We start from the raw sequence: 21,344 nt of genomic DNA, 5'->3' as shown, positions 1-21,344 counted from the left end.
AGGCACGTTTTGATAGATGCAATAAATCTTAATGACTTTTATTACACGTTGTATTTTAGGATGACTTTACATTCCTAGACAAAAAGAGATGATACAAATAAATAGAAGCTGTAAAACTACGGCCTGACCTCTTGCCAGGTTGTCTCCAGGTCCCCGGGGAGCAGGTGGAGCCGTGTCCAGGGGCAGCTGTGTCAGGGACATCCCGGGCACTGGTCCAAAATAAGAGGAGACTGAAGGAGGCGAGAGGGCCTGGGCCACAGAGAGTTAAACCCACCAGTGTTCTCATTTCAGTTCTATCTCTGCATCTAATTATGGCTTTTGCAGGCTGTCTTTCCAATTGTGTTTTAACACAGCAGGAACGGACCCGCAGCGTTGGCACTGACGCGTTGCGCACCGCTGTGCGTTCACCATCGCGGAGGGAAGCGGGGACAGACCCAGGTCCGCGGGCGTCTCAGGAGCCGGCGCTCTGCAGTGAAGCACGTACTGCACCCAAAACCACCAAACAAGTCTGCTCTGATCTGTATAATGCGCCAGCACAGCCCAAGGTGCTACGACAGAGGTACGTGTTTGAGAAGATTCAAGCAGCATGCGGATATCTTTACAAAGGTGCTAGAGCCATGTTAAGGATTTTGAGAAAGTGCTTCAGTTCCTGTGCCTCGGCTCAGGCGAGGCTTGCTCCCGCAGCCAAGGGACTTCTGCTGCATGCCACTTTTTTAGAAAAATATCCCATTATACAGATCAGAGCAAAGACGAGAAGGATGTTAAACATTCCTATGGAGAAATTGTGACGGCGCACGCTGTCCCAGGGCCTCCCCCAGGAGCCAGCTGGGATTCCTGGCTCTGGCCGTGACCCGCAGGAAGCCCAGACGGTTCAGAAAACACAGTGAGGGGCAGACTCGGCAGGAACGTGTCTTAAAAACTTCAACACAGAGCTCAGTAAGTTTTGTACAGCTTAAGACAATGTGTTTTATCTTAATATCAGTACCACTGAGGATCTGGTCGAGGGTAAACCCATCAGAATGAGAATCTAAAAGCTGCTGTAACAATCTGAGGTTGCCCATGGACACACGAACCACAGCTCCAACCACAGCTCCAACTGAAATACAAGGACTAAAAATGCACTTTTATTCTTTTTTTCCACCCTTCTGAGTTTCTGTCACCTTGCTAATTAATTTCTACAGAATTAAAAGCAGAGCCTTTCTGACATATTAACCAGCTAGCTTAGCAACACTAAAACGAGAACAGTTTGGGTTTGCGCTGCGATTCCCACATCGGTCCTGCTACAACAGGAGTTCCCAGCGTTCGAGTTTCATAGCGAATTCCCTACGGAACAGGAGCGACTCAGGAGGAGCGTGCACATCTGCAGCCGCAGGACTCTGTGTGTGCGTATTCACATCAAACATACGTGTACGTTGCTATGCACATATACGTGACTATATATTTTGTTGCTATTTCAGGTTTTAGACCCCTCTTATTTCATTTCTATTCTCCAAGCACTTACACCATACAATCATCTTTTAAAATGTCCAAGTACAGAACATGATGTGCTAAAGAGAAACAGGGAGGAGAGGGAAGGGGAGGTGATATTATACTATGCAACAAGAGCCAACTCAAAGGCCCTTTGTACATAAACAGTGCTCTACAAAAAGGAAGATTATGCCAGGTTTGCGTGTTCAGGTTGCAAGAAATTTGCCAGACACCTGCTCTCTCAATTATAAGCTGTCTCAATTATAAGCAAACTCCTCTCCTTTACCAAAACTAATATATATATATGCATCTGTGTATATATATATATTAATTTTGTGGTCCAGAAAAGCACTCTATGAATGAAAGCAGCCACGTTTGCATTTTGCTGGGCCCACCTGGCAGCCGGCTCACCGGGCACCGTGCCCGCAGGGCGCAGGGTGAGCTGTGCTGGCCAGTGGATTCCTCCCGCTCCGGAGGCAGCCAGGACGGGGCTCCCCAGCCTGGGGAAGTCACGCAGCATGGACTTAACAAGCAGGCGAGGCAGAGTCCACACACCAGAGCATTGCTAAAACCAGGCAAGTCCTCAGTGAGGGAAACAGGTCAAGATGTCCATGGGATGACAGCAAACAGCAGCCAGAAAAAGCAACATCCCACGTCTCAATATACAGAGAACTAAAACTTAGGAATGATCTGTGAGACACCAGACAGGGACAGCTGGCTGTTCTCAGTGTGGCAGTGTCACCGCTCTCAGCCCTGCCACACCAGCCTGCGGCGGTACCGGGACCTGCTTTTGTCATAGGGCAGCTTTGCAAAGAGACCGTCAAAAGCAGGAGCTCTTCCTCCCTTATTTTCAAAGTCGAACCCCTGGAATTAACACCAGATTCCATTTCTCAGACCGGATGACACACATCTTCCCTCACAGTTGGGCCGGGAGGTGCAAAGTGAAAGCTGCTAATGTGGAACAGGCACGAAGGTACCAAACGCAGAACGTCCTCCCACACCAAGGGAAGGGACCACACTCACCAGAGCACGCCCAAGGGCAGCTCCACGTTCCGGGGCTCTGCCCCCCACCCAGCTGACAGGAGCACAGAGCTGGCCAGGGGCAGCTCGGAGACAACGCTACATTTCCTGTGACCAGTGGGAGACAAGAGAAAATGGCCTCATGTCACCTCACAGTTTAAAGACTTCCTATGGACACTGGTTTTAAATGCCAGGGGTGAGGATGGAGGCAAGAGAGAGGAAGAAAGCGGTGGGGCTGCCACAGCTCTGCAGGTTTATTCCTGTTGGCAGAGGTGAGGTCTGCAAGGGTCAGTTCAGAGGAGCTCTTAGCTCTGCCTGTAAACAAGGAAGGGACTTCAGCTTCTGTTGCCGCCTCTCTAGAGAGCGCAAAGCCGCTTTCTGGTCCCCTTTTTCTTCCCACAGTTCTACAGGGAGGCAAAGCGATGTGGTGAGGACGTGCTGGCCGCTGCCACCCTGCCTGTTCACACCAGCTCCATCACCCCAAACGATGCTGCCAGCCTTTCAAGCAGGACGAGGAAAAACTCTGCACCTCGTCAAGTTTGAACAGATCCTCTGCTTTTCGGCCTCATTTGGGTCTCACTGCGGAGCTCTTCAGCGGTGGTTCTGTTGAGATGACTTTCAACTCTGTCTTCTTACTGCCCAACACAGAGAAGCCCAGCACAGACAGGCAAGTGTGGAACGAGAGACGGCGACACTGGGAGGGGATCCCCATGCTTCCCACTGCTTCTAACACACTCGAACGTACCTCATGCATTTCTTATTTCCTAACCAGAATCTGTTTCCCACAGAGGCCAAATGCTGAATCGCAAGCACGTATCTTCCTGTGGCTCAGTGCACAAGTCAGTGAAAGGGCCAAGAGGCCGTTTCCAGGGGAGAAGGGCCGGGGCCCGGCCGGGAGTTCTCTCTGCAGGTTGGAACTGTCTCTGCTCTCGGAAGGCAAAGGCTGTTGGCGCCTGGAGAGGAACTGCTGGTTTACTTCAGAGCCACTGGTTTACTTCGGAACCAGCCCTCGGGACTGTGGGTACAGCTGAGAACTATGGGCACCAGTTGCAGAGGATCCCCCTGATTTCCTTCCAGTTTTAGGCCTGAAGAAGTAAAAATGAAAAAATAAACTAAAAGCCCCAATAATGTCACCTGTTACTCATCAAAATTAATCTTCCAAAAGCTGAATTTTTAATTTGATTTATTCTCTAATCAGTCTCAGCTTTCCCTTTTGTTCTACGTTCCTTCCTCTCTCTGCTTTCCAGCCAAGTTCACCTTAACCTGACTGACAGAAGTGCTGACAAACTGTACTTGTACCTGCAGCTCTCAGTGAGTCTGCTTACTCAAAGTTCAGCTCACCTGGGTTTTGCTTTTTTATTTGAAGTGCTCTCAAAGGTTGAAGCATCCACCTGTATCTCATCTTCATCCTGCAGAGCTGCTTCTAGAGCCGCTTGAACTTTGGGAGCGATGGCTGGACCTTCGTAGTCTCTCGTTATTCGGCTGGGCATGTCAAGTTCCAGTAACATGATGTTCTCTGCCTGAGACAGTAGAAGCAGAATCAAAGTCTGCACATTTTCATACAGATTGTTTCTTTTCCCTCCAGAAGCTTATTCTGAAGTACTTGATAAATGTATGTAGGACACTGTACAAATTTCTGTCCACAGAAGAATGAACAATCCTCTGAAAGTCCCGTTCCCCTGCGCAGGAGGGTGGACATGCGAAGGCTGTAACCACAGCTGGGCTTACCCTATACCGAGCATCGGGACGGCTCATCATGCACGTCCTGGCATGTTGGCTCAGGGGCCTTTTGTATCCTACAGCAGATACCGGTCTCTTCATCATCTGCTGGTTACTAGAGAAAAAAAGATATCCTGTCTATTATACACCAAAACCACAGAATCCTCTTGGAGTTTAGGAGCTAAAACACCTGCAAGTTCCACACAGAAATAATTTCAGGAGAGCAGGAATGACCTTGGCTGCACTTGCAGGAGCAGCTCCTGCAGTCAGAGACAAGATCAGAGCATGATCCTGGGCCATCTGTTCCTGCACAACCGGTATTGCGACATATTGTTACTGTATAGACTGCAGATGCACTCAGCTGCCCCCAACTTTATAAATTTGCTGTAGAGAGGCAGGATCTGATCACAGCTCTCATAATAATTATTTTTGAGAGCTTTCATATCTAGAACAGGGAAGAAATATTATAAGAATTTACTGTAATTTGAATGGTGAATGCACTACTACATATATTTTACATATAATTATTGGGCTCATCTAGAAGAAAACCCTGATCTTCCAAGAATTCTTGTAACTCCTAACTGTACATTCCTATTTTATTCAACCTACTAAGAGAAACAGAATTTTTATTTTATAGTGCAGCAAGAAGCTCCAAACTCTGGAGGGCCAGTTTAAATCCCAACTTCCATCGCTGTTTGGGGATACCTTGTTCTTGACAACTAGAGGGCTTCTGTGACCGATTATTCCATCTCAAGAAAGGATTAGAAGCAAACTCACTCCAGACGGGTTATGGGATGCAGTTTCCACTGGTCTTCCTCTTCATCAAAGAACGATCTGTTCATGATCTTATTCTTTTCTTCCAAGGGAATAAAATTTTCAATAATCAGGTGCCTACACACAACCAAAAAAAATGGGAAATACACAAGAAACATAATTAGCAGGTTAATTTCTCCACTGCTTCTCTCCCATTGACTTAATACAGCCTGGAAAAGGAGGAAAGTGAGTTTTCTTATGTTTTGATCTTGTTCCACAAGCACATGCGATGCTGCTCCTCCACTCCCTGCCCAAAGAAGCCACCTCTGTTCACAGCAGGCAATGAGGTGCTGGGACTCACTTCAGCTTTAGCTCCCTGGTGAGTTCGTTCTGGGTCTGTTCCAGCTCCTGGCGCTCCTTGATGTGCTCCTCCTGCAGATCGTGGATCTCCGCCTTCACAGCCTGCAGCTTGGAAAATAACTGGGGCAGACAACAAGAGCCACAGTCACAACTCACCAATGTTCCTGCCACCTTCACACACAAGCTGATTTTATTCCTAACCCACCAGACACGGAATCACGTTCTTTTACCTTTTTGAGTTTTTTGGTCTTTATGTCCACCTCTTGCTGCAAAGAACTGTAGGTCTCCTTCAGCTCCAGAGTCTCCTCATCCCGACTTTCCATCTGTTGCTGGATTTCTCGTTCTCGACGTTTCTGAAGGTGACACACAACATTAGGACCACGATTGCATTTCCCTCTCCAGGTTGGCACACAGGAAACCAGCACTCAGGATGTTTTTACTTCCCTGGGTTTCAGGGCTTCTGCTTTAGCTTCTAGTTCTTCCTGTCTCTAGCCATAGAAATACCAGAAGCATTAAGACTTCTTTGGCTTTATTTTGCTATTAAAATCAGATCATGTGAATAAGTGCTCCAGCTTCAATTAAAGGAATCAAATGCAATGCTTACACTATATTTTCTTCCTATTTATCAACTCAGACCAGCCATTGCACTTCATACGATGACGAATAGGACACATGCCCTTCCCCCTTCTTTTGAGATTAACAATTACCATTAAACCAATTTGAGGGTTAACCCTGGACATATTTTCTTATAGTTTCTCCTGACAGAATGTTTTATAAAAGCTCTGCAGCTGGGCCTTTTAAACAAAAGAACAAACGTTCTTCCTGGTACCTGTTCTGCAATTTCCTGTCGTTTCTGTTCCAGAATTTTCTGCTGTTCATTTGTGTGATCCACAATATTTTTCCCTCCCACCAGCAGCTTGCTTTCCATCGCCTGAAAGGAAAAAACAAGGTCAGTGAAAACATCTCTCAGTGACCACAGAACTTTCTCTCATACGGGTACAACCGCTTCAGGGCAGCTCCCTTTTTAACTTGTCTTCCAAGGCAACTGCTACAAGAATTACTATTTCTTACAATTCTTATAAAACTGTGCAATTAATGAAACAGTAGCTTGCTTGGAATTAGGCATAGCTGCCATGTGCGGCAAAGCTGAAGAACCACGACGCTTGCTGGTGTAAAACAGGTAAAAACCTGTTAATGATCCGTGATGCAATGAAGCAGTTTTTGTGCTACAGCTTGTGAAAAGATGGATCATCACATTTTATTGTGTTGATTGCTTAAGACCCTACAAGATCAGCACATAAGAACAATGAAACAACTCATGAATATTGAAATATGTAATTAATGGTGGAAATTTCAACTTCCGTCTAGAAATGGTTTATTTTTAAATCTTCCAATCCAAACACAAATCACTGTCCTGGAAACTTCTTGTGAAATATCTTTCCAAATTGGGAAACCGTCTATTCTCCCCACAGCCTAAATAAATTGCTTTCAGAAAGTATGACAAGGAAGAATACTACCTTGATTTTAGCACTCAACATTTCTGTCGCTTCCTTCTCTCGCCTCAGATCCTCCATTTTCTTCTCCTTCTCTTTCAGCAGCCTCATCTTTTCTTCTGCTACTAAGCTGTGATCCTCAACTATCGCTTTCTTCTCAATCTCCAGCTTTTCTTGTTGCTCCCTCCAATAATCATCTTTGTCATCTCCTTCGTCCTCACCCTCCTCAGTGTCCTCCTCCTCTTCCCCACCATCTCTCCTCCTCTCCCTCCTCTTTCTTTTGCCAATAGACCGTTTTTCTAACTGTGCCTTGAGCCGAGCGATCTCCTCCTGGAATTCTCGGAGCAGAGCGTCCTTCGGATCCTCATTCACTCGCGGCTTGTTCTTGATGTTTTTGGCACGGTTGGCGTATCTCAGTGTCGTCAGAGTCTCCTCTACATTGTAGGAGGCAGGGCCTATATTGGCCACCATCACAGTTTTGGCATTGCCACCTAACGAGTCTTGAAGCAACCTGGTCAGCTTGGAGTCCCGGTATGGAATGTGGGTGCTTTTGCCATCTACGAGGGCAGAGATAACGTTGCCCAGAGCTGAGAGAGAGAGATTGATTTTGGTCGCTTCCTTTAACCTCTCTCCCTGCGCTCCGGTCTTGGCTTGGCGCTCGCTGCCCGCCAGGTCCACCAGGTTGAGCTTCCCAACGCGGATGTGATTCTCACCATCGAGTCCCAACTCGCTGCACTCAATAGTGATCACGAAAATGGCGTGAGATCGAGAGCTGTGTTCGTTCATGTTGGTGGCACCCACGGAGCGATTCTGGTTTCCCACGTTCATGACGTGCTCGATCTCTTTGACACTTTTCGTAACAAAGGAGGACAAATCCTTCACATACACACCTGTGTCTGGTCTCTCCTTTAACTCCAGCCGCTTGGACTGATCCTTTGATAACAAGTCTCTGATTTCTTCCTGGTATATTTCCAAATAAGATGCTCTAACTAAGTATTGCTGATTTTGAGATCGAGAGATGTGGGTGAAGATGTGATCGAATGAATTGGGGATGACCCCTCTCTTTTCAGGATCACCGCGCACCCCTTCCATTGTGTAAGTTTTCCCTGTCCCAGTCTGCCCATAGGCAAAGATTGTCCCGTTAAACCCTTGCAGAACAGAGTCCACCAGAGGTCTGAAGGTCTCATCGTAGAGTTCAACCTGTTTGGAATTCCAGTCATACACGGCATCAAAGGTGAAAGTTTTAGGCAGCTCATGAGATGTTCCCCGCAGATTCTTCACCGAGACCTGCCCTAACTTGACATCCACGTTAACAACTTTCTCATACGAAGCCGTTTTCTCTTTGCTGTTCATGGGCCGGCATCGCACCACCACCCGCACCGACTCCGAGCTCTTTAACTTAGACATGATAGTGGGATCCCACTGATGCGTGAGCCCGGGCTAGAAACCTAAACCAGAAACAAAGGGGGAATATGTAAAGGTCGTTTTCTGCAGGTGACAATTTTGCACAAAGCCAAAGATTCAACTCATCTCTTCAAGCAGCATTTTGCGTTCATTAACTTCTGAGGAATAAAAATAATGTGCAACGTGAAAACTTTATAAAGGCCTGAACTGAGCCAGTGTTACTATACCAAAGCCCGTCCATCAAACTGTATCAGTTCTACAAGCTCTGCTGCAAAAATACTTCAGCAAATCACAACTTTACACTTGGTAGAGATCCTTTTCTTGACCCTTTAAAAAAACCATAATGCCTTTAAACTATTTATAAATGTAAGTTAATACTTTGCCATTGATTCCCTTTGCAGCCTGACAGGCTTTTTGCTTTAAATCTCATAATCTGAAAATCCAGCCCAGGGTTGCCCTGTCCACACTGCTCAGGCGCTTGAAAGGGAATCACCCGGGTGCTTTGATCAAAGGCTGCACCTGCCTACCAAAACTCAAAAGAGATTGTAAATTATAAATACAGTATTTTCAGTGTTGCTTCTTACGTACTGATGAAGCCTTCTCATAATTTTGAGACATTTACATTACAATCCCCTTACGTGTGACATGTCATGAGGACCATCCTGCCACAGAAGCTTTAAAACTTGTGCCTGGGTTTTGTTAAATGGCAGTGGTTCCCTGGAACGCCGCCCAAATGCTTTTTTCCTCTTGCGTGTTACACTCTGAAAGTCACTTTTAGAAGCCTGCTTACAGAATAAAGATCTTTAATTGGGCTGCAGCAGCTGCGAGGACTCAAGATAAAACCATTAAATAGTTTGTCCATTTCCAGGCATCACATCCCCTAGATATTCTGCATTTCCAGTCTTGAGAAACCCGATGTTACCTTCCCTTTCTGTCAAGAATCAAGTGAAAATAATTGCTACAGAAAAGTTTTCACCCAGTCTCACAGTCTAGCTCGCTACAAAGGAAATCACTAAAGCAGCCAAATGTAGCACAGTCTGCCAGCGCTCATAAACGTGGTAAAACAAACCAGCAAGGGGAGTGAACAGCCCAGCGAGGTGGGCTCTGAAACCAGCGGGTAATGAAGAGCAGGGCAGAAATCCAAGGACTGTTGATTATTTCAGTCAACGCAAAGTTGCGCCTGATAAAATAAGCGAGGCCACAACCCGCCCGTGCGCTCAGTAACGGCTTCTCCGCAGCTCTGGGTGTCAGGACCCGCAGGCTCAGCCGTGTGCCCAGGGAACAGACGCTCCCCCAGCTCATCCCTCCCACCCCAAGTGCCGAGGCCTCTGCGCTGCCGGGCTTCAGCTCAAGGATCTCAGGAAGGTTTTCTGGGTTCCCTTTCCCCCCGTGCCTCTGCAAATCCCCAGGTATAGCTTAAAAATTCCGTCACTTTCTCACAGTTCAAATCTTTGTGTGGTCACGATACCTTGGCTTAACCGCTCGTGTCTTTTACTCCTTCCTAACCCCTCTGCCTCCCTCACCGCCGCCCAGCGCGCCGCAGCCCAACCAGCGGCCCCGCTGCCACCTCTGCCGCGGCGCACCGGTTGTCACTTATTGTCACCCTCGTCACCTCCAGCTGCCTCCGCGCGGCACCCACGGCCGAGCCCCTCCCGGGGCGGCGGGGTCGGGACCCCCAGCGGCACCCACCGCCCCGCGGCTGTAACACCGGGGGTTGCATGAACGGGCCCGGGGGCTCCCCGGATCCCCAGCTCCAGGGCCGGGGACACCCGCCGCCGCCCCCGCTCGCTGCCCCGGCCGACACCCCGCAGGCGAGGCCCGGACAGCAGCCTCCCCGAGCTGTCGCACCCGGCGACACCGGGGGAGCGGCGGGCCGGCGCTCGGCTGAGGGGTCCTGGGCCGCGGCAGCTCCTCGGAGCGGCTCCCGCCGCACGCCGCGAGGCCCGGCGTTCGGCGGGACGCCCGGGGTCGGGCCGGGCCCGGCCGCACTCACCTGCGCCGTCACCATGGAGCCGCGCGGCCGCCTCCTCCCGCGGCACCGGAAGCGGCGAGACGGCCCCGCCCCTGTCCTTGACGCACTTCCTTGGCAACGCGTGTGCCCGCCCCCACGCCGGCACTTCCGTACCGACCGGGCCCGGATGGAGCAGGGACAAAGCGGCCGCTCCCCCCGCCCGGCCCGGGGCAGCGGCGGGACTGGCCCGGGGCACCCGGCAGCCCCAGACCCCAACAGTGCCGGGTTGTGCCCTAACCGGAGCCCGGGAGCCGCAAGGAGTGCCGTGCAGCCACAGCCGGGCCTGGGAAGGTTCTGAGCTGGGAATGCCGGACGAAGGAATTTCAGCGCAATTCGAGTGAATACAAAATCAGGGGTTTATTATTACAAAAAATACCGAGTTTAAAAAAAACAAATTAAAACATTTTCTCTTAACAGACTGTCTTCTCAAACCCAGGCGGAACGGCCGTCCCAATGGCATCATCAGAGCTCGCTGGGCTGAGGGAACCACCGAGGGCTGTGCGGGGACATGGACAGAGACCTGGAACCACCCAACTGTGCAGGGACACAGCCAGAGACCACGACCCAACAAACACTGTCATTGCTGGAAGCCAGTGCTGAGGAGACACAGGATGAGACTTTGCCCCCATAGAGCCCCCTTGTGCCCTGAGCCCTGCAGCTCCTGCACAGCTCAGGAGTTTCCAAGGAGGGAAAATCCACAAAAAGACATTTAAAGCCCTGCAGCAACATAGTAGGGACAGCCAGCCCCACCTCATTGACGTTTTAAAAACAGGAACAATAAGTTCTGTACTCAGTCTTTGGACAAAAAGATAAAAAACACAGGCATACCAAAAGTCATCGGTTGAGACTCACCATCTCAGGATTATCAGTGTTACCAGCACCAAATCACATTGGCCCACAGGAAGGTTTTTGAGCTGCCGTTTCACTATCAAACACTCCAAATGGCTCTGTCAGGAACCAGTCCCAGGTAGTGGCTCTGCTGTCAGATGGGTTATTTTACGAAGTACAAAAACAAACAAGAAAACAGAAACCACTAACATAGACCTAGGGATGATACACACCAACCCCACTACTGCTGAGTCTCAGCTCTACACCAGTTTCATCCCTACCACCCAGCTCCACCTGACACCAACAGCTGCAAGCCCCAAATCTCCAACTCTTGACCAGCTGTGACAGATCTCCCTGTGTTCCTGCAGACACCTGCCCCCCGTTCCAGACAAGGACGGGGTGAAGAAGCAGCTGCCACATTAAAACCTGCCCCCCAGCACTTCAGTAGCACCGCTGAAGGGATCCAGGTGCCCCACAGCCAAGCAGAACCCATATCTCTTCTGACAGGGGAACAGAAACCAAGGCACTGAGGTGACATGGGTCCAGTAGGGCAACAGGGGCTCTTGATTAAAGCCAGGTCTTGTTTCCAGTACTGAGCTTTACCTTGCATTCCTTTCCAGGGACTGTGATATTCCTGACAATACTTCGTTCTTGAAAAGAACTTGTGGTCAGTTTTGGACAAGAAGCTCCATGACATCTCCAAGTACAATTTAAATTTAACGGAAAAAAAAAATTAAAAATGGAGAAGAGGAATGTGAGCAGCTGCTTCGCCACGATTGCTGGCGAACCCCAAACAGAGAAAATGGAGAGCTACATCAACTATCTCTTAAAAACTATACATAGTTTACCGTTTCCTATAAAAGACACGACTTAAAATCTATTTTCTGTCTGACCTTGTGCTGGAAATACAGAAGTCAGACAGAAGAGTCTAGAACCGTCCGTGTGGAGCATCCACAATCTGTCGGTGTGCTCCGTGGGCAGGAGAACACTCAGGACACCAGCTCAGAGCCCCCAGAGCTGCAGAGCCCTGAGAACTACAGAGCCTGCTGCTCTTCCGGTCAGAACTCATCCCGTAACCTTGGGGGGTGGTCCATGCCAAAAAACGAAGAGGGTTTTCCATGCACATCACGCTCTCTTTTCACAAAGGCAGTAAATGAAGAGACACAGTTCCCGATAAAATGGTCAGACTGGCCAAGAATGTACAAATCGATCTGAGGCACTTCTGGCTGCAGGCTCACGACCTTGATCTGCAGGGAAACGAGGAGAGAAAATTAATCCAGTCACCCGTTATTACAACCTAAATGCCTTGGCATAATACTAGAAATGGGAATATACAACAAAAAGAGAGTGGATTCCTTCCTGATTTGCCCTATCGCTCATTTATGCATAGATAAACGTGAAAACAGTTTTGAAAATCACCGAGGCTTATTTAATTTAAGTATTTTTCAATAAGAAATTTACTACCATGCAGGATGATGCCCTTCAACCTCTAGGAAAGGAAGAGTTTCACAGCACAATTTTTACGGCTATGAGCAAAATTCACTTTGAGATGCCAATATTTGTCTGTGAATAACACATGACAGTCCTGCCTGCCAGCTGCACCAGCAACGGGCCACAATGCCAGGGAGGTTTTTATTAAAGCTCTGCTGACGGAATGGCTTTCGGAAAGACTCACCTTCCCTTGGAAGAACTGCTGTATCTCTGTCGTGTAGGGCTCAGAATCAGTGGCGATATAAACAGATTTGGCTTCAGTCTTCTCCACCCAGAGCTGGAGCGCGCGCTGGATCTCGCGCAGGTCAGGCAGGCACATGTCCATGGTGAGCGTGGCCGCAGCGCTGCGGTCGTAGCCCACGCACTGTGGCGAGGCCATGAAGTGCGGCCCGGCTGTCCCATCCTTCAGCATGTTACAAGCGTTTTTCTGTTCAAAAAGAAGAAAATATCACGTTTCAATGGAAACTGTGTGAGAAAACACACAGCACGTCCCCAGCTCCAAACCACCAGCCCGGAGCAGCTGCCCCACACAGGAGACGCACCCAGTCCGAGCCGATCCGCAGGTGAATCCCCACGTAGGGCCGGAGCAGCAGTGAGTGGATATACGAGTCTCCTTTCTTCACCATCTCGTCAGACCACACCACAAACTTCTGGAGGGGCCGGTGCTCCTCCAAGACTGGAAACTGGGCCGGAGCTCCAGGTAAGGCCAGTACAGGGTGCTCAGATGGTGAAAACCTACAGAAAAACACAGATCGAGACACAAAGTGACCTCACAGGCACCACCTTGTACAAAGACTGCCACAAAGGTTCGAATGGAAACTTCAAACACCCTGAAATAAGCACCATCTACTGCTCCAACTTTACTCAAGATGAATTTTAACTATTTTGCTGCGTGAACAGAACATTAAAGCAAAACTCAGGTACTGTGTTTTCCCTCAGACCTGGTAACAAGTGAATGTGTTATCTAACAGACAAAAAGATTGGAATCTCATACATACAGTGATGAGAGCTCACATTTTCACCGCAGACTAGAGGAATTCCGTCAACCAAACTTAGAGATACCACTAAAGTCACTCGTAGCTCTGAAAATTGGAGTTAACCAGCAAAACCCAGTTCATGATCAGCAACCAAGAGCCAAATTCTTTTTGAAGAATAACTAAATATGCAGGCAATAAATACCATAGCTAAATATTACTGGCTCAGAAATCAGTCAGCCTAACAGAGCTCAGCCCTAATAATGCTCCAGGAAGAATGTGCTCAGGAAATTAATAGAAAAAGCATTAAGATTTTTAATTATATTGCTAACTAACCAGTCTTTCAAATGCAAAGGCTTCGCACAGCAACTAGCACAAATGTTTCCCTGTGTTACTCGCAATGCCCACCGCAGCGTGTCAGCACTTTGCCATCTCCTCGTTACCTTTGGATCCAATGGTCCTTGTAAGCAGGACTGAAGGAAATTCCCTTGAAGAGCTCGGACTTATCAAAGTCCACTTGGAACTGATCCCAGAAGGGACCAAATGGATTTCCATCCTGCGAAGGAAACACACGTTTACTTGGCGCACACAAGAGCCTGAGAGGCAGAACCAGCATGGTCCTGGGGTCCTGAGCTGAAGTGCTTTTCCCTCACAAGAGGAAAGGATGGAATAACACAGCCTGTTTGTCACAGGTCAGCTCTGTGGGAAGAAGACAGGGAAGCACTTAAATTTAACTGAGAACTAATGCAAAGGCTGTCTTAAAAGAACAGGAACACCACAGCTCTCAAACCTGTATTGAAAAGAGGTGGCTTTAAAACAACTGCTACGAAACGGGCAGAGACCAGCAGGAGAGAAGCTGCAGATCTGTCCCTAAGAGTGCAAAGTGGTAAAGCTACTCACCCAAATGATTGTCCTGAACTCCAAGCATCTGTTGACAAAGAAAAGCAGCAAACCACACTGATATAATCATAGACTTGTAGTCATCTTGTTTGGAAGAGACGCTCAAGATCATTGAGTCCAACCATAACCCAAATCTAGCACTAAACCATGGCCCTGAGAAACGTGACAGCAACGCCGCAGGAACCAATCATTTGCACATCAATGGCAACCTGACCAACCCGGCTGTTGGCCCCGCGGGGTGTAGCAAGAACTCACTCACCTTCATGGGACAGGTGCTTTTGTCCACGCTCCTCTGAGCCGCCGCCTCAAAGCAGTAAGCCACTCGCTTGCCGGGAGGCCAGTGAACGGGGGCCAGCGCCTCCATGAACTGCTCCAGGCTGATCACCCGGTGGTACCGGAGCAGCGGCTCCAGCTTGAAGTGCTCGGTGTACGGGACATGCAGCTGTGGGCGGCAGCAACCAGCTCACTGCCGGCCCGGCGGGACAGACCCCGGGGGCCTCCCGCGGGCCTGCACCCCCGCCCGCCGCCCCCTCTCCCCCCCGGGCTCACGTTGGTGTAGGGCGGGCGGTGATGCCGGTACTCGATCCACGGCGGCACGGCCAGGGTCCGGTTGATGGCGCGGGCGAAGGCCAAGGCGCCCAGGAAGTGCTCGGCCTGGTTCCCGAACCGGCCTGCGGAGGGGCGAGAACGGGCTCAGCGGGGCCTCCACCGGGACTCAGCCGGGGCTTCCCGGGGGCTCCGCAGCAGGAGGGCCTCACCCATGCAGGGGCAGTAGAGCAGGTAACCGGCCGCGTCCCAGACGGGCCCCGCGCCGCCTCCCGCCGCCATCACCGCGAGCAGCAGAACGAGCGGCAGCGCCGCCATGGCGGCCCGGCAGAGAGCAGCGAGAGGCGGCCCCATCCCGGCATGCCCCGGGGCCCGCCGGAACGGCCGCTCTAGCGGGAAGCGGCCACCATCGAGGCGGAAGCGGGAGAGCGACGTCACTCCCACAATGCCCCGCACAATGGGGCCGGCGGGGCCTGGGCCGCAGCCGCGCCCGGCGGGGCCCGGGGGCGCGGGGTGAGTGCGGGGGCCGGAGCGGGGGCGGCACCGGAGGGAGGGGGTGAGGGGCGGCGTCGCAGCGGCCACCTCCCCTCGGCGGCGGGGTCCCCTCTGGGGACAGGGGGGCGTGTGAGGAGGAGGAGGCGGCGGGGGGGCGTAGGCCGGGCCCGCCTCTCCCCCTCCCTCCCGCCGGCTGCGCCATGGTAACGGGGGCGGGGGGCGGCACGTGGGAGCCTCCGCTGGCGGCCGCGGACCCTTCCCGGGGCGGGGAGGGTTCCCGCGTCCCCCCGGTGCCAACGGCGGAGCTGCCGGGGTCCTGCGGTCACCCCGCCGACCTCCTGAGCTCCGGCTGGGGCGGAGCAGAGTCACCGGTGGGGCTGTGAGCGACTGAGGTGTCCGGAGCTGCACAGCCCAGCGGGGTTTTCGTAGCACCGGTACGAGGTTCCCCAGCACAGCGGGTGTCCCGGGCTGGCCCAAGCGCTGGGATGTACCAGGTGTGCTCTGAAGCGTTTCCACACAGCGGGGAGCGTTTGGTGGTACCGAATGACAGTGGACAGGGAGCTCGTGCTTTGGAAACCTTCTATTACTTCTATTACTAAGACAACTGAGTTTTTTGAAAGTGCAGAGAGTTTTGTAGCCAGGCATGAACTGTGTTGTTAACGTTCCACTGCTACTGTGTTTCACCAATACTGTGTCTCTTGTTTTTTCTCTCTTGTTCCACAGCTGTCAGTGTCCTAGGACACACCTTTAGACTTAGACCACACAGACAAAGTCCTTTTTCTTGCTAGAACCGGAACATTTTAAAGGAATGTTAATTAAATCTTGCAATAATTGTTTACAGAGATTACCAATCTTAACTAATTTGTACTGAGGTTTCTGCTCTAAAGGCAATAGATGATGCCCGTTACTGCTACAGACAGCAAAGTTCAAACTCTGTCTCCTTTCAGGTAGCTGTGAAGCCGGCACGGATGGCAGCCGCTGTCAGAGGGAACGCAGCAACCTCCCTGGCGAAGGCGGCAGAGGCTCCCACAGTGCATGCACAGCTCTGAAGCAGGAGGTAGAGAACATTTATCTTTTCTGGCACACATCTCCTACAGAGGTGGAATATTCACTGTCTGAGATATCTACAAAGCAGGAATGTTCTGAACCATGGGCACGCCGCGGGGCGGGAGCGGCCGTCACGTCGTGCTGGGTTGTACCAAAGTGGCACCTCAGCAGTTCTAATCCTTTATTGTTCTGCTCCAGCTGAGTAGATTCAGCCTGCGCAAAACTGAATTCTGTTCTTGGTGGACATTTCCATAGCTCATAGTGACACATTTTCTTGGAGTTGTCCCATTTCCCGGAGTTTTGCGTCCCGAGGGAGCCATTGGTGGCATTGTAAGGAGCGTGCAGTTACGGTTATTGTTGTTTCAGCGACTCGCAACGTTCGGCAGTGAACTTTCTTAATGGGGGTGGTTGGTTCCCGCGTAGCTGCACATCCTGCCCACAACGGGCACGCGTGTTGGTGCGCAGGCAGGAACTTCCTCTGAAGCAATCATGGAGCGAGAAAGACATTGAGGGGTTGGTGCTATTTTAAGAAGAGTTTCTCAGGCAGCTAAATTCAGCGAAGGAGATATTTTCTGAGGTTTTTATTTCAGCGAACTGTTTACCAGTTTAGGTGTTGGTAGAATCATATAAAAATTCAGTACTTTAAAACAAGACAGACATGACTCAAGAGCAACCTGCTAAGAGAGATTCGTGTAGATTTTCATCAACATGAAAGCCAGCAGAGCGTACGCGAGTTATATTTTGTTGAAAAGGAAACAGTTTGAGCTTCCATTATCAATGGATGAGAGTGTAAAAGAAAAGAAATGCTCATTACTGTAGAAAACTTGCTAATCAAGAGAGGCAGAATCTGGCCCACGGTAGAAAAGTGAAAATTCAATGACTAACCACACCCTGAAAACAAGCAAATTCCTGAAAAAGGTGCAATGTTGCTGATAACAGCAAGTTTTCTTCCCCAGCCCGTGTGTATAATTCAGATTGGTTTGCTAGGAGATGGTCTTACTAGTGCACCAGGTTGGTAGCAGAATGGGTGAAAAAAAAATTGAAGAGAACCTTCTTTTCTCTGGGAAGCTCTGGAAGGGAATTCCGTGTGAGCAAAGATCGAGAGTGAGGGAGAACAGACTATGGAGAACATGAGAAAAAGGAATGGGAAGTGATCCACAAAACACACGGGGAAAGGTGAGGTATTTAGAGCTACAGACAGACACCAACCTACACGGTTTCAGGAGAAAATTCACATAACCAGTAACATTGGCTCTTAATAATTGCAAAAATTGCAGAAAATGTTTTTTAACATGGTTTTAATCAGGGAACAGGGGTTAAAAGAACAGAACACGTTCTGGAGACAGGAGTTTCCCATGTCTGTGAACGTGTGGCATAAGCATCTTCCTATGTTTTTAATGCTTGTTGAATGCTGATACGTGTTTGTGTGTGGGGTGAAAGGCGCAGTGGCTTAACACCAACCCTTGTGTGATTTCAGATGAAGAGGGTTTGCTATTGAAGCAGATTGCTCACAGAGGCTTCCAACAGAAAACTGCACCACGACACCAGCCCAGCAAGACGCCTGCAGGCGCGAGTTCCGCTTGAAATGGCCATGTTCTACTAGCCCTGCCATGACAGCATTTTTTCCCAGTGTTCCCAACTGGATTCAAGATGCAAAGCAGGAGGAGGAAGAGACAGGCTGGAAATTAGTCCCCAGACCAAGAGGAGAAGAGACCGAAAGTCAGGGAAAATGCCAGTGTGAAATATCGGAGAGCTCCTTCCCTACTGCGGACAAGCTGAGAACTCACCCGCTCTCACACCCGGAGCAGAGGCCGTACAACTGCCCGCAGCTGCACTGCGGCAAAGCTTTCGCCTCCAAGTACAAGCTGTACAGGTAGGGAACGACCGAGCAACTCTGCCCTGCCAGGAGAGGGGAAAACCCCTCCTGGGGCTGCTTTACTTGAATTTCTGAGAAGCTGGAGGAGGGGGAATGCCCTGTTACCTTGCAAAGCAGTTCAGTCCCAGGCATTACTGTACTTGACATCTCTTTAAGCCCCTTCCTGAGAACCTCAGATAATACTTTATCGTGAGCTGTTTTCTATTTTACTAAGGAGGAAATTGAGGCAGAAAGTGAAGTTCACAGGTTAAAAAGAAAATAATATGCAAGAAGAGCATTGACATTTCTGACTTTAATCCCAGGAATATTTCTGTGGCAGCTGTTGTTCTAGCATGATGAAGTAGAGTGCCTCTTTGTGTACTGAAGTAGAGTCTAGCATAATTAAACAATATGATCACTGAGAACTTGAAACTAGATGAACCAGAGTGTCAAAGTGTAAGATACCCAGGAGAAATCAGGCCACAGTGGCTGTCAACAGACGCTGCCACAGTCTGGTGCCTCCTGATGACACAAAGCCATCTCACCAGCCAAAAAGCATTTCTTGTCAGAAACCACGCACGTTTTCTTTGTCATTTCCCCCTCTGAGAGCGTCAGCAGAGAGAACAGGAGCTGAGCAGACGCTGAGGCACACGCATGTGGAGGTGATGTTGTTCTAGGGAGGACGGGCACTGCGCAGACAGACTCTCTAACTGTTCTGTGAAATGTGCTTCTGCGCACATCGTTTAGCGGCAGTAAAATGTCATCTGGGGTTTTTGTGGCATGAAGCGGAGAACACAAGGAAAATTTTGAAAAAGTAGCATGTGTTCTCGTAGGGGTTGGACGCTGGTCTAAACTTTCCCGGTTTTCTCCCAAAAGGCACATGGCCACGCACTCTGCTCAGAAGCCTCACCAGTGTATGTACTGTGAGAAGATGTTTCACCGGAAGGATCACCTACGCAACCACCTGCAGACCCACGACCCCAACAAGGAGGCTCTGCACTGTCCTGAGTGCGGCAAGAACTACAACACCAAGCTCGGCTTCAGGCGCCACCTGGCCATGCACGCGGCTGCCAGCGGTGACCTCAGCTGCAAGGTGTGTCTGCAGACGTTCGAAAGCACCCAGGTCCTGCTGGAGCACCTCAAAGCTCACTCTAGGCGGGCTTCTGGCGGAGCCAAGGAAAAGAAGCATCCGTGTGACCACTGTGACAGGCGCTTCTACACCCGCAAAGATGTGCGGAGACACTTGGTTGTGCACACGGGGCGGAAGGACTTCTTGTGCCAGTACTGTGCCCAGAGGTTTGGGCGCAAGGATCATCTGACCAGGCACATGAAGAAAAGCCACTCCCAGGAACTGCTGAAGATTAAGACAGAGCCGGTGGACATGCTGGGGCTCCTGAGCTGCAGCTCGTCTGTGGCGGTGAAAGAGGAGCTGAGTCCCGTCCTGTGCATGGCATCCAGAGACGTGATGGGTGGGAAGAGCTTCCCTGGCATGTTGCCTGTGGGCATGTACAGCACACACCTCCAAACCATGCCCAGCTCAGGGATGCCCCATTCGCTGGTTCCTAATTCTCTTCCCATGGGAATGAGCTACCCTCTGGAGTCTTCTCCCATCTCCTCCCCACCGCAACCTCCTCCAAAGTATCAGCTTGGATCTACCTCATATTTGCCTGAGAAACTACCCAAAGTAGAGGTGGACAGCTTTCTGTCGGACTTCCCTGGCAGCCTGTCTCTCTCAGCTGGTGAGCCTCAGTCCTCTTCGCCTCAGCCACCCCCCCTGGATGAGGCTTTGCTTTCCAAGAGCCCTGCGAACCTGTCAGAGGCTCTCTGTGCTGCTAACATGGACTTCTCTCATCTTCTTGGCTTCCTCCCCCTCAATCTTCCTCCTTGCAATCCCCCTGTATCGTCAGGGGGATTGGTCATGGGCTACTCACAGGGGGAGACACAGCCACTGCTCACCACTTTGCAACATCAACCTCAAGAATCTCCCGGAGCTGGGGCCTCACTGAACTTTGGGCCCCTTCACTCGTTGCCCCCTGTCTTCACCTCCAGCTTGAGCACAACCACACTGCCACGGTTCCACCAAGCGTTCCAGTAAGCTGAAAACAGCGCTGGAGAACAGATCTTTCAGTCACCGTTTTGCGGAAAGCCTTAAAAACGCACAACTCTTCCTTCCTTTTGGGGTTCGAAAGCTTTGCAAAGCTGTTTCAGACAGGAGGTTTCTGATCTCTGGAGGGAGCACTTGTAGACTGGAACAGCAGATATCCCCGTGCAAGTCCCAGTCCTGTACAGCAAAAAGATTTCAGCTAATAGACTGGATATATTTTATCTAATTTTTAATCTGTGAATCAGGAGCCGCGCTTAGCACTGACCTTCCCTGAGATCCCGAAGTGATGTTCCTCTTTGGGAAGGGACTGTCCCTGAGAAGGAGTTGAGACTCACTCATCTTGGGCTAAACTTTTGAAGAGTCCAGCTTCCATTTCATGTTCTCACACTGCAGTTCTGGCGAACCAGCCAATACCTCCCCACGGAGAAGGAGGAGCAGTCAAGATTCCCACTCTGTATGAAGCCAACGGGGAAGGGGCTCCCCTTCCCCACTACCTCTCCCCACCACCTCACACCGCTTTCTCCACCCAACGCAGCTTACTCCACATCAGTGTTAAGCACCAAGACCCGTTTACATAGCAAATTCAGAGACATCACCTCATTCATCCTTGCAGAGCCGTTAAACTCATCACAGTGAACATTGTTTACACAGCACAAATCTGTTTCCACCCGTACAAACATAGGAGGCACCAGAATACACTGGGTTTATGTCTGGTGTAGCTAGAACACTGTTTACACAATGAAGTCAGGTTGCACTGATTTCTCTTCACATATCATGTTCTTCCCCCATGGGGAAATACACTTTTGCTTTTCGGACCAGTTCAGCCTCTGCCACCGTAGGCAGCAGCTTCCTGCTGTTCTCTCTGGTTACCCACGTG

The 21,344-nt window shown here is 50.3% G+C and overlaps 3 protein-coding genes across 6 annotated transcripts; 1 reads left to right on the top strand and 2 right to left on the bottom strand.

Annotated features, from left to right (window-relative positions):
* Positions 1–22: 22 nt before the first annotated feature.
* KIF3B (kinesin family member 3B) lies at positions 23–11,126 on the bottom strand. 4 transcript variants are annotated; one of them, XM_080354380.1, is made up of 9 exons: positions 11,080–11,126; positions 6,837–8,260; positions 6,149–6,250; positions 5,550–5,672; positions 5,321–5,439; positions 4,984–5,097; positions 4,216–4,321; positions 3,829–4,007; positions 23–3,572 (listed from the first exon to the last, which is right to left on the bottom strand). In XM_080354380.1, the coding sequence occupies exons 2-9, from the start codon at positions 8,217–8,219 to the stop codon at positions 3,479–3,481; spliced, it is 2,220 nt and encodes a 739-aa protein (XP_080210506.1). In that variant the 5' UTR covers positions 8,220–8,260; positions 11,080–11,126; the 3' UTR covers positions 23–3,478. The 4 variants fall into 4 exon arrangements, 3 of the variants coding, with proteins under 3 accessions (XP_080210506.1, XP_080210505.1, XP_080210507.1); XM_080354379.1 differs by lacking the exon at positions 11,080–11,126 and adding an exon at positions 10,210–10,257; XM_080354381.1 differs by lacking the exon at positions 11,080–11,126 and adding an exon at positions 8,855–8,916.
* Positions 10,570–15,320, bottom strand: POFUT1 (protein O-fucosyltransferase 1; the record flags this gene model as incomplete). The annotated part of the gene is made up of 7 exons (XM_080354382.1): positions 10,570–12,302; positions 12,731–12,973; positions 13,089–13,281; positions 13,964–14,076; positions 14,680–14,862; positions 14,970–15,091; positions 15,179–15,320. The coding sequence occupies 7 exons, from the start codon at positions 15,318–15,320 to the stop codon at positions 12,114–12,116; spliced, it is 1,185 nt and encodes a 394-aa protein (XP_080210508.1). The 3' UTR covers positions 10,570–12,113.
* A 78-nt stretch (positions 15,321–15,398) lies between these two features.
* PLAGL2 (PLAG1 like zinc finger 2) lies at positions 15,399–20,486 on the top strand. The gene is made up of 4 exons (XM_080354940.1): positions 15,399–15,479; positions 16,409–16,518; positions 17,986–18,381; positions 19,240–20,486. The coding sequence occupies exons 3-4, from the start codon at positions 18,119–18,121 to the stop codon at positions 20,456–20,458; spliced, it is 1,482 nt and encodes a 493-aa protein (XP_080211066.1). The 5' UTR covers positions 15,399–15,479; positions 16,409–16,518; positions 17,986–18,118; the 3' UTR covers positions 20,459–20,486.
* Positions 20,487–21,344: the final 858 nt, after the last annotated feature.

Source organism: Nesoenas mayeri (genome assembly GCF_963082525.1).
Source record: "Nesoenas mayeri genome assembly, chromosome: 16".
Lineage (NCBI taxonomy): Eukaryota > Metazoa > Chordata > Aves > Columbiformes > Columbidae > Nesoenas > Nesoenas mayeri.
The sequence above is the reverse complement of the archived record's forward strand: the minus strand, read 5'-3'. Positions and strand labels throughout refer to the sequence as shown.

Excerpts from the sequence above, each read along its gene's own strand:
- KIF3B (XM_080354380.1), bottom strand. The coding sequence starts at position 8,219 with ATGTCTAAGTTAAAGAGCTCGGAGTCGGTGCGGGTGGTGGTGCGATGC. Across the intron at positions 5,673-6,148 it reads GACAGGAAATTGCAGAACAG|AAACGTCGAGAACGAGAAAT; the intron begins GTACCAGGAAGA and ends TGTCACCTTCAG. Across the intron at positions 4,008-4,215 it reads GTCCCGATGCTCGGTATAGG|GCAGAGAACATCATGTTACT; the intron begins GTAAGCCCAGCT and ends CTACTGTCTCAG.
- PLAGL2 (XM_080354940.1), top strand. The coding sequence starts at position 18,119 with ATGACAGCATTTTTTCCCAGTGTTCCCAACTGGATTCAAGATGCAAAG. Across the intron at positions 18,382-19,239 it reads TCCAAGTACAAGCTGTACAG|GCACATGGCCACGCACTCTG; the intron begins GTAGGGAACGAC and ends TTCTCCCAAAAG.